This window comes from Oryzias melastigma, linkage group LG24 (genome assembly GCF_002922805.2).
Source record: "Oryzias melastigma strain HK-1 linkage group LG24, ASM292280v2, whole genome shotgun sequence".
NCBI classification, from domain to species: domain Eukaryota; kingdom Metazoa; phylum Chordata; class Actinopteri; order Beloniformes; family Adrianichthyidae; genus Oryzias; species Oryzias melastigma.
Genome location: NC_050535.1, coordinates 20,646,629 through 20,658,623, shown reverse-complemented (window position 1 = coordinate 20,658,623; position 11,995 = coordinate 20,646,629). Strand labels below are relative to the sequence as shown.

Sequence of the window (11,995 nt, the reverse complement as noted above, 5' to 3'; positions counted from 1 at the left end):
GGGGGGGGGGGGGGGGTTACCCACAGTTCAGCCCCCCTCCCCTCCTCTAACACCATGCAGAGATGAGTTTTACACTCGATTGATTCCAATCAGCTGTGAGCGCTCAACGGTTTCCTAGCTTAAAAAGTTGAAGCAACGTTCAGATTTGAACACATTTATCCAGCAAAGGGCTGCACGGTGGCGCAGTGGTTAGCGCTCTCGCCTCACAGCGAGAAGGCCCCAGTTCGACTCCCGGCTGGGACCTTTCTGTGTGGAGTTTGCATGTTCTCCCCGTGCATGCGTGGGTTTTCACCGGGGACTCCGGCTTCCTCCCACCGTCCAAAAACATGCTTCATAGGTTCATTGGTGACTCTAAATTGCCCCTAGGTGTGAATGTGAGAGTGAATGGGTGTGGTTGAGGCCCTGAGACAGACTGGTGACCTGTCCAGGGTGAACCCCCCTTTCGCCCATCAGTAGCCGGGATAGGCTCCAGCACCCCCGCGACCCCGAAAGGGAAGAAGCGGTTAGGAAAATGAATGAATGAATGAATGAATGAATGGTTTTTATGGATTTGTTTCATATTTTAGCTTTTTTGAAACACTTCGTGAGTTGCCCTCTGTGAAGAGTGCTGTATAGAGACAGACTTACTAAAAAAAAAAGCTAAACTTTGAAACAGACTAAAAAAACTGAATTAAAAAAAAAAAAGCAAAAACAGCTAGCAAATAGCTGAATAATTAGCTAAACTTCAAAATAGCCTAAAAAAATCCTAGTAGATGCCAAAATAGTCCAAAAAGCTAGCAGAATGCAAATTTTTAGAGCTTCAAAACAGTAACTTTTAACATAATTATGAATAATAAAAAGGCAATAATATTATTCTAGAATAAATCAACTTAAACTTTAAATAACTTTCAATATTTTACTTTCCATAAAAATATATTTTGTCAAGATTATACAAGTTAGAAATTAGGTCAAGATAACATCGGGTTATTAATAACAATAAAATAAAATGATCTGGAGGGTCAGATAGAATTACCCAGAGGGCCGGATCCGGCCCCCGGGCCTTGACTTTGACACGTGTGCTTTAGAGAAATTGACCCGTCATTTTAGGTGGACCCATCATGGGACTGAGCATTACCATAATATATCACCACTCTATTGTCATCATGATATCAGCCTGTGCAAAATGCATTAGTGTTGGGAATCACTGAGTAACTCACAATATCGATATTGTGATACTGCAATATTTAATAAAAATCATCTCTAATAACTCACATTATATAGAAGAACACATATTTTTATCCCTATTTTTTAGCCTGAACACAATCATAATAAACAACTTGTGTCTTATTTTGTGCAACAAATAATTGACACTGTTGTGCAACATTGTTGAAATCAGTAACAGTATTTCTTTGACAAGCATCGATATCAATTACATTAGAATTATATGTAAAATTCAGTGTTAACAATAGTAAACATGAACAACAGTAACACTACTTAGTACAAAATGGTTGTAAACAAAAGAACAAAAATGTAATCATCGGCCCATCCCTACTATTCCTGTGACTTTAAAGTTTGAATAAATAAATCTCAACACAAGTCAGTTCAGATAAATCAGCAACAATAAATCCATTTTACTCTCCTTTATCAGTGTTTGCTGATGTTGGGAATCTCTTCTGTGCTGGTCCTGAAAATGCTGTGTGATCGTCATCAGACCAGCGAGCTCGGCCTGAAAGGCCTGAAGATGCAGCCTGGTGAGAGTCATGTGAGCCGACGTCGGCGGGATGAGAAGCATCAGCGTTCAGGAGAGACGGACCAACGCAAACTGTGGCTGTTACACAGGCGAACAGCAGACGGCCTGAGGGGGACGCGGAACGACACGGCGAACGACTCAACCTGGACCTCATGAGAGAACAACGTGTGGGGGGTCGGTTAAGGTCAGAGTCCAGAAGAAGACTTCTGGACTAATATTTAAGAGGAAAACACAAGACTCAACTCACATTTGTCAAATATATATATATATATATATATATATATATATGGACAAGTTCTGTGGTCTAATGAGACAAAAGGAGAAATTTCTGGAAAAATGTAGTTTTAGGTTTAACAAGTCTCTTTAGAATACGACTTTTCTTTTCTCCTGTTAAACTGTCAACAATCCATCAGAAGGTCACAGGTTTATACATCGAGTCCCGAAATGTCAATCCAACTCAGAGAGCATGCGCATTGGGACTCATTTATTAAGCTATGACAGAATTAAACTTTTTAGAATGTTATCGATCCTCTTACTAGCTCTCCGGTGTTCTCTGGTGTTTTGCCAAGGTACGTTTCCCCTGTCGGAATTCTTTTCCCCAGTCTCAGGCATTGTTTTGGCAGGGGGGAGCGTATCTAGGAACAACACCGGCCAGCATCGGCAGGCGGGGCTGGTGCGCCCGCTCCAGGTCCTGGACCGGTCCAGATGTACTCTGGCCTTCGCTCATCACTACACAGCCAGGCTCTCGCAGCACCGTGACCCCGAAAGGGATAGCAGGTTAAGAAAATGGATGGAGAAGACAAAAGCTAAGCTAATTTGGAGCTAAAGAAGGCCAACTGTCGGCCGACCGTAGCGATAGTTTAAAAGAAAGAAAAAAAATCAGAAACAGAAAGAACGTTGGGTATTCTGACCCTACTGACTTTTAATTTTCTTATTATTCTAAAAAGTTCTATTTTGTATAAAAAAATAAACTTCAACAGACATCCGCAGCATGAACGATCGATGTTTCTGGACTTGATGTATCAGCTTGTGACCTCTTGATGCATCTTTCACAGTTTAACAGGAGAAATTCATAATCAAGACAAAGAAAAGTCGTATTCTAAAGAGACATGTTAAACGTAAAACTAAATGTTGTATTTATATATTATTTCTCCACAAAATATTCATTTGTGAGAAGCAGTGAAGCAGTAGAAGTCACACTATTAAAAGACAGTTACTTCTCCAAAGCACAAGAACTAATGCAGTGAGCACACATGAAGACTTTTACTTTGAAAGGGTTAGCGCCTTCGGCTTTTACTTTGTTTGAAACTTCCTGTGTGCTCAGTCATATCTTTGTTAATTGAGCTGTTGGAACACAGACTGTTTCAGGACGACTGTGAGGTCATCAGGGTCTGCTGTGGTTGTTTTTTCTTCTTTTAGAAATACCTGTGAGTCAAACCACGGTGGTGGCAGTTTCATGGTGTGGGGCTGCTTCACAGAGGCCTGAATACTCATACTTATAATAGGAGATCAGTTCTGGACTCACAAGCACGTTCTGAACCCGACAGGTCCACCTCTGAGTGGACCGAGCAAAGACATGGAGAGTTCGACTCAAATCCAGAAAATTCATTTGATTTGAGTCATTTTATAACCTTTGTTAACTGCAATTATGTAATTTAAACAAATAGAAGGACGAAACTACTTGAGAAATATAACAGGTTTGAGCTAGCTCCTCATGGAGAGAATTTTTGGGTGGAAAAGCCTTTAGATTTGAGCTCTTTTCTGTTTTTACAGAGCAGAAAGAGGAGCCCTTTGGCCTCCGTTTGTCCCGACACACCCGCGATCGGCCCTCTCCTCAAACGCAGCACACTCCTCTGGCATGTGACCCATCTCTGGTTTCAGAGCAAACACTGGAACCAGGCAGCGGGCCAGCATCCGCACAGTCGGACCCACCTCCAGCTGCAGCAGAGTCTCCGCAATGAACCTGGCTGCAGGCGGCGAGGCGTTCCTCAGGTCCGCGACCACCGACGGCGAGCTCTGCTTCTCCTGCTTCTTACTGCGCACAGAAACAAACCATCAGCTCCACTCGGCTCGACAGAGCCGGGCAGCCAGCGGCAGACGCACTTATGCAGACAGCGGAAGTAGGTGATGAAATCCACAACTTCTGCCGAGCTGAGCTCCAGGAGTCTGGCCTGACCGTCTGCCGGGAACATGAAGAGCGGGCAGCCATGCTGATCAAAAACACCTGAGGGACAAAAACAAAGTCGTCAGACAGAGACAAGAGCTTTCTTTTTTTAACTCTTGGTAAAAAAAAAAAAAAAATTATTCTAAAGATAATTTGCTTCAATCACTTTAGTGCAAACACTGACTGTAAATGAGAACCGGACTGAGGGAGTGTGAAAAAGGTTTACATCCGGCTGATGTATTAATGGAAATATTAGAAGAAATAAAACTTATTAGTAAAACTTGAAGCTAAAACCTCAGATTGTAACCAGACGGAGCTTCATGATTACAGTACAAATGTATGATTTTAACTATAAATGTTGATCTTTTTCCAAACGTGTCCAAAGTTTTATCTAAAAATGCACAGATGGAGGTTTTTTTTATTTTTAAGAAAGTAATGTTTATGAAGTCCATATGAAGTGATTGAGATGTTCAGGGTGCCAGCTGACACATTTCAGGAGCCAAATGCGTGTTGATCAGCTTAAGAGAAGCTCCGTATGTTTAGTAAACCAGCAGAGACAGAAATGCTCACAGGTTTCAACCACTCACTGACATTCTTCACTGTTTCTCGGTAAACTAGAGAGAGTTTTCTTTGTTCTGAACATGTTAATATCTGAAACTATTGCAAACATGTATTTAAGGAAGTTTGTTTCCTGGAGATCCCGCTGAACCTAAATCGTTGAAGCAGAACTCAACCTTCAGCAAACAGTTTGGGTTTTCTATAAATAACAACCAGGAACTTCAAACTATACGACTGTTCTATCAGCTGGATCCTTTTCAGTACTTTTTAACATTTTTACTCCAAAGAAACAACAATTTCCTGACATCCTTCATCAATCAGGGATGTCAAACTCTATCGTGCAGGGGGCAAAAATTAAAAAACACACCTTAAGTCGTGGGACGAACAAGATAAACATTTATTGAACTCAATAAAACTACATTTTTAAAACTTAAAAAACGTAACTTTTAAACATAAATGTGAATAAAAAGAAAAGTAAGCCTTAGATCATTATAACTGGTCTCTCAGCCTCCATAATCGTAGTGCTGCTTCAATAGTGCAAGATAACATTGAGCCATTAATAGCGATAAAATAAAAGGATCTAGAGGGCCGAATAGAATCACCCGGAGGGCCAGATTCGGCCCCCGGGCCTCGACTTTGAAACGTGATCTAAATAATAACTAACACTTATTTATTTTTTGAAATAAAATCTTAAAAAACATTAAAAACAAAAAGCAAAGCTTTGCTTCGTGTTTTTTTTTGCCTCATTGGTAGAAGAAACGACTTTAATGGGAAGTAAAATCATGAATTACTAGACATTGGATGCTTGAAATAAACTCATCCATCATCTAAAAAATGCAACAAGAACCTGTTAAAACAGCATTTTCATAAGGGTGAGTCTTTAAAGGATTGTATTGCAGACCAAGCTTTAAACTAATAAATAAGAAATATGAAAAGTATGAAAAATGTTTCCAGTGAGGACAAACTGTCTAGGTTAAACATGACGTTTTTTTAGATGCTACAGAAACCAGAAAGACGAGCTGATGGGATAATGGGGGAGTGTCCGTCTCTAGACTGGGAGGTCAAAAGTTCAAATCCATGATCGGGTCATGTCAAAGACTTTAAAAATGGGACCCAGCACCTCTCTTCATGACACTCACGTTGAACTGGGAGGGTCAAACCACTAAATGGTCTCTGACCTCTGCTGTGTCTGCACTCTGATAGGTTAATTTTAGAACAAATTCAACCCATTCATGTGTGACAGCTAATGGGACTTTTTGACCTGGAAATGCCTGACCACATTCATGACACTTTACCTTCAGGGTAAATAACTTCTCTCTCACGGTTACAATCAGACATGATGACACACCTCTGAAACCTCATCACTTCATTTAGGGTCAACTTTGCAACTGATCTGTTTGTAAGTATGATTTTTGGAGACTTGGTTCTATTAGAAGGAGGGCTGTGAACATTAACGCTTTAACACGCGATTAATCGACCAGAATTAACATGTTCACCTCGAGGAGCAGCAGTCCTTCGCTTTGCCTCACAGATTTAGGCTTGTTTTTGTTCAAGAGCTGCATATTGTTTCAGATCCCCCAGCGGGATTTGAACCGGGGCCTTCTTGCTTCGCGGCAAGAGTGATAACCACTGCATCACTGTGCAGCCTAATAATTGTGATTCATTTTTTCCCAGGTTTGTGATGAATTAGTAGAGCTGGGAATCGATTAAAAAAATTATTTGCGGTTAATCGCAATCAGCTTTTTTTTGCTGCATTCGAGGCACAATCTAAACTGGGAGAAAAACCAAGATCAAAGTACTACAAACCAATATTTATTTCTTTTGTAGATAGTTGGTATTATCCCACATATACCAAAGCTAAGTGTTTTAAATCACTCTGTGGAAGCCTAAATCAGAGAAAGAGCTGCTCCACAAGGCGGAGGTGATTAAAATATGCTCAACCTTATGTACAAGGCACATAGGTCACGGTTACCCCTCAATTTACAGGTTAAATTCAATAAAGACAAAGTCATATCAACTTAAAAGGACATGTAATCTTCAGAAAACTCAGATTTAGATCAAAGGTTTTGGAGAGATCGAATAATAAACTTTACGAGGAAATCAAAAGTAGAAAAACAATTGCTACTTTTAAAAGTGTTGTTAAGCAGGAGATGTTGAGCAAATATTAGAGATAATATGTAGAAAAGAAAAATAATTTCCTAAAACATGTGATTAATGCCACTGGACCTAGAGTAGGTAAAAAGAATTAAATGAGGGGTTTGTGTTGACAACTGTTTATGTAAATGTGTATTTTTCTTTATATGAACTTAATATTTATGTAAAAAACCATTTTCATTTTCCTATTTTGGTTTAATTTTGTTGATTTAGCAATAGGGCCAGATAATATACGTTTTCTTCTGTCTGTTCCATTTCGTTTATTAACTAGTTTCATGTTTATTCAGAATAATTTTAATGTTATTAATTGTTACAAAATGAAAAAATGCGTTAATAAATATTAACGCGCTAACTTCGGTTAAATCGTGTGTGTTAGCGCCTTAATGTTTACAGCCCTATTAATTTGTTTTGTTTAGTTTTTAATCGATTCCTGGCTCTAATTGAGACTATAAAGCTCTTCATTAGTGCCGTCATACACCAAAGTTAACTAGCAGTGTGTTGCTGCTCTCGGAGTTGAGGCACAGACGCAGATTAAGTGGATCCAGGTGTAAACAGCAGAAAGAGGATTATCACCCACCGGGGAAGAGCACCGCTCCGGAAGAGAGCACGTGATCCGCGGGCAGCGGCGGACACGGCGCCGCGTCCTGCTGCGGTTCCTGGAGCCCTGAGAGTTTGACACAAAGAGGGGTTTTACTGACCATGAGCGCCGTCTCCTCAGCGGCTCCCACAACAGGAGGCGCTTCGGTCTCCTACCTGTTGCGCTGCGGTTCATCCTCAGTGTCCACCTCCGCCGCGCGCTTTGCGTCGGCTGAGAGGGAAGAGAAGAAGTTCTGGAACTAGAATCCACAAAGAAGTGTCTGAAGGTGAGGCAAAAGATCAGGTGGACCGCGAACCTCCGCCATCTTCCAGCTCCTACACACTATTAAGAAGTCCTCCGTTTGCGGGATGCTCAGCGGCTTAATAAACCAGGAGGGCGGAGGAACACAGTGCCAGTATGGCAAGCCTTCAGACCATTTATCCAACCCGAGTACTTCAATGTTTTGTATGTTGACAACACAACTAACAACAATAACACAAAGAAAATGACTTTTGAAGGATTTAAAGTGACTTATTTTCTTAGATATAAAAAACATTCCCAGTAGTGTTTTAATTATGATTATGAAGTTTTAAACCAAAATCCCACAACCTAAATGTCTTAAAAAGTCATTTTTCATGCTGATTTGAAGCCTCTGTTTCCAAAATCTCCTCTGGCTGGTAGCTTTTGGTGCTCAGCCCCTGATCCCCCCTGTCTGATTATGATAGCTCTGTGTCTCACTAGCACTTCACCGCTGCTACATAAAAACGTCCATCAATATGGGTAATGTCCAGCCATATGGTTCTGGACAGAACTTCCCCCAAAATCCTGATTCTTTCTCCTTCCAGTTCACCAAAGACTCTTTTAGCTAATTCTCCAATGTTTATTGACTGTGATCAATACATTCAATCATTGGTTTCTCAGAGTTCTTGATAAAATAATCAAAGCTAACATCAAAATGCTCTTTCATTGATTTACAATCCTTTCCAACTGCGGTCAAATGAGCCGCCGTTCACATTTCCGTGGTCACATCAAGAAGCTCCGTGGAGTCTGGTGGAGATTTTCCAGCGTTCTCAGTCCTGCTACCGTAAGTATTGGATGAAACTCACACCAAAAATCCAGTGATGCTGATTTGACCACAGAAATGTGAACGGCGGCTCATTTGACTGCAGTCAATGTGAAGATACTATCTTCTCTTCTCCAGCACCTGAACTAGACACGCTAGCTGGAACAGATGAAGGATGTTGACGCTAATGCCTAAATAACACAAGCTCTTTGACATACCGTAACTTCTTAATCAGTCATCCAAGTAACATGAATCAGCAGGTCATGAAGCAGAAGCAGGTTTTACGCTTTTCTCTGCGTCAGAATCCTCTGATATACATTATGATTGGTCGAGAAGTTAGGGAACATCAAAGCGTGTCTGTTATTTAAGAGTCACCAGCAACAACTCTGGTGTTAAAGGGTTAAACCCATTCACAGAAATAGAAATGGACAAGGTTGTGGTGTCCCTGGTAGAAAATGTAATCTCTATTTTTCCACAGTACAAATATCGCCCGATTTTGCCCTTTTGGGACCAGACGACGGTATTAAGCAGTGATTGGTCTGAGAATCTCTCAATCAAGTGCTTTGAATGTTTGAGGTGGGGCCAGCAGGCACCACATCCTCTTAGGCATCTTTATATAACTTGAATGACTTATGATAAAGAGATTATATATAATGAAAAAAATTGGTTTAGCAAGAACATGTTAATAAAAGGTACCAGATCGAGAATAGTTTTTCCTACAAACAGAATGAATGAATAATAGCTGTTTACTTCTCAATAGAAGTCTATGGGATTTTGGCTTTCTGGGACCAGTAGGTACTTCCTATTTGGAATGCAAGGGGATAGTGGATGACCACTCCAGTTCTATCCATGTACTTTCCATGGCTAAACGCCACAAATTCCTGCTTTTATGCACAAACTAGGGGGAAAATGTCCACTATACGTCTAATGTAAGTCTTAGTCTGGAGCTACGCAGATTCAAGTGGACAATGAAGTCTATGTTAATGTATATATGCATTCCATACCAAACTCTCACATTCATTCATAGGTATGCATATTTTTAAGACAGTTTTCAGGGTCTATGCACAAAATACACAAATACCATTGAATGCACATCACAAGCTAAACTAGGTCAAGTTTTGACCAGTCATTGACTCAGATATGGAAGTTACATAGTTAACGTTATCTCGGCTTGCCATACCTGAGATCCAGCCAAGCTTAGATTGGAACCGGAGGGTTCTAGCAGAGTCAGTGGGATCAAGAAGGCTTTGGTGAAGATACTTTAAACAAACTCTTAACATTTAAATGCTAAGCAATAAAATAAAGTTTTATATATCAGTTGGATAAAAAAAAATACAACTTTGAGTGAAAGGCAAAATAGTTTTTCTACATTGCAGGATTTTTTAAATGACTAATTTATTTTCTTAGCAGATATGCCTTCATGTATATACAAAAAAAGTTCAACATAAGTGTTTTAAAAATAATGTCATTGAATACTTGTGGGAACTTAGACTTTTTTAAGTATTTGGGGTTTTTCCCATCAGACATTTCACCAGACTTGACAAGAATTATCATCTGTTGAAACGCAACAGGAATAACAAGTGCATTCCGTAAAAGTGAAACATTTCCGTGCTGGGCTGTCACGCATAGCTGACAAGAATAGTTAAAAACTTGTTACTATTTATGTATTACATCTGATCCTGTTTTGAAGACTTTTGCAGGTTATATCTTAATGGATCATGTCCGTTTGTTTATCGTGAAGGGCTTGGCATTTGATACAAAACAGATCCAGGAGCTCCGGGTTTGAGGATTAATCAGGTCTGGTTGAATTCATATTAAAATGAAACATTTAACTCTCAGATTAAATGTTTCACATTGTGAAACCAGCCGTTGAAGTCCTCTTTGTTTCTGTGGCCAGTTTCACCTTTCCACCTTCTCACTGAACCTGTCCAACTGCATAGCTGCTGAGGCTGCTTGTCACCTTCTGTTTGCCATCAGCAGGAGTCGAGACCTAAACGTCTCCACATCACGTTACTTTTATTAAGCTTCAATGATCAGAATACTTGAAGTCAGTGAAACAGTAAAGACACAAGACGGATTTAATTACCTTAAAAATATTAACACTAACTGTATTTATACAGAATCTGTCAACAGGCAACTTAAAAAAAAACTACAATAAGTTGCAATCTCAGGAATGCAAGTAAAGATTTGTATTACTGAAAAATATGCATAAAATAAGTGAATAATCTTTGGAAATTAGGCTTAGTCAATGATGTGTTGCATGCTTTGGATGAACCATTGATGTGAAAAACGTATTTATTTATGTATCCAACCTACCTATGCGTGTGGTAGACTTTTGTTCATTTTTAATAGCATTGAAAAATTAAAAAAACATTTTACAATCAAACAGATAAGGCTCACAGATGCTGAAATTCTCCAGCACTGAGCTTTGTTTGCTTATTTATTTATTTGATTTTACACTGCGTTTTTAACCACTCATTTCAATATTCCTTACTTCAATGTTTTCAATTAATCTTATTAAGATTTCTAATTTTTTCATTGCCAACCAACTCAAAAGATTTTCCAAAAGAACAAATTAATTTAATTATTTATTAATTAAAATCTCATTTTGGAATGTCAGGTTTTCTTATGTTTCTACCGTACATTCATCTATTTCGCATAACAGATTGGATAAAGAACTACAAGAAACAACATCTATTCTATCTTCATTGCTCTCTTATGGGGTCCAGATGACCCGACCCTTACAGTGATGTGTGATCCCTCCCATGACAAAAGTGGACAGGATTTCATGTCTGCCACGAACACCAGTGAAGATAAAAAATCCTTGGGGGAAAAAAAAAAAAAAATCAGAGCGCTGTCTTGTGGGGTCCAGATGACCCCACTTTTAATGTAAACATGTCTAGGATAGCACAGGGGTTAGATATATAGGGTTACCTGCAATACTGCTAATGTGGATGCTGTAAGTTGAATGTGGCAGCTGAAGATGCTGATAGTCGAAAATGCTGAAACTGATAGCTAGTTGAAAATGCCAAAGCCGAAAGCTTGCCAAAATAAAAGATAAATGCCAAATTAGCCATACAAACCTGGAAAAATTTCTAATTTTGCCAAAACAGCTAGCATATTGTTAAAATATTAGCTAAACTCCAAATGAGTCTAGAAAACTAGAAAAATGTGTAAATTAGCCAAAACACCTAGCCTAATGCAAAAATATTAGCTAAACTTCAAATTATCCCTAAAGAAACCTTGAAAATGTTCAAATTTAGCAAATATCTTAGCATATTTATAAAATATTAGCTAAACTCCAAATGAGCCTAAAAAATTGAAAAAAAATGTTTAAATTTGCCAAAACAGCTTGGGAATGCTAAAATATTAGCTAAACTCAAAATTATACTAAAAAAAATAAAACTGGAAAAATGTCAAATTTTGCTTTAAACAGCAAGCCTAATGCTAAAATATTAGCTAAACTCAAAATTAGCATAACAACTAGAAAAATGTCTAAACAGCTAACTTGCAGCTGAAATGAAAGCTGTACTCCAAATTAAACTATGCAGAAATTCACAGGTTTCATAGTACGTTTTTGAAGGATTTGAGCTATTTCTCATTCTTTGCCAATGTTGCAAACTTTGCTCATTATTTCAAAACGTAAAGTTTATGAATAAAAAAAGGGCAAGCAGTAATGTCCTGAATGAGTTGAAGGTTTTTATACCAAGATTACTGAAATCACTGAAAGTGTGATTGAGTTTTTAGTGC

The 11,995-nt window shown here is 38.9% G+C and overlaps 1 protein-coding gene across 5 annotated transcripts in view; it reads right to left on the bottom strand.

Annotated features, from left to right (window-relative positions):
- The window catches only part of LOC112157760, a 27,440-nt gene extending 19,819 nt beyond the window's left edge, over positions 1-7,621 (bottom strand). For 3 of the 5 annotated variants that reach the window (XM_036210525.1, XM_036210527.1, XM_036210526.1), the window contains exons 1-4: positions 7,359-7,621; positions 7,183-7,269; positions 3,833-3,953; positions 3,662-3,764 (exon numbers count right to left, since the gene is read on the bottom strand). In XM_036210525.1, coding sequence (XP_036066418.1) covers positions 3,662-3,764; positions 3,833-3,953; positions 7,183-7,269; positions 7,359-7,377 — 330 coding nt within the window. In that variant the 5' untranslated portion in view covers positions 7,378-7,621. The remainder of the gene's footprint in view (positions 1-3,661; positions 3,765-3,832; positions 3,954-7,182; positions 7,270-7,358) is intronic. The other 2 variants (XR_004947268.1, XM_024290742.2) reach the window with 2 other exon arrangements.
- Positions 7,622-11,995: the final 4,374 nt, after the last annotated feature.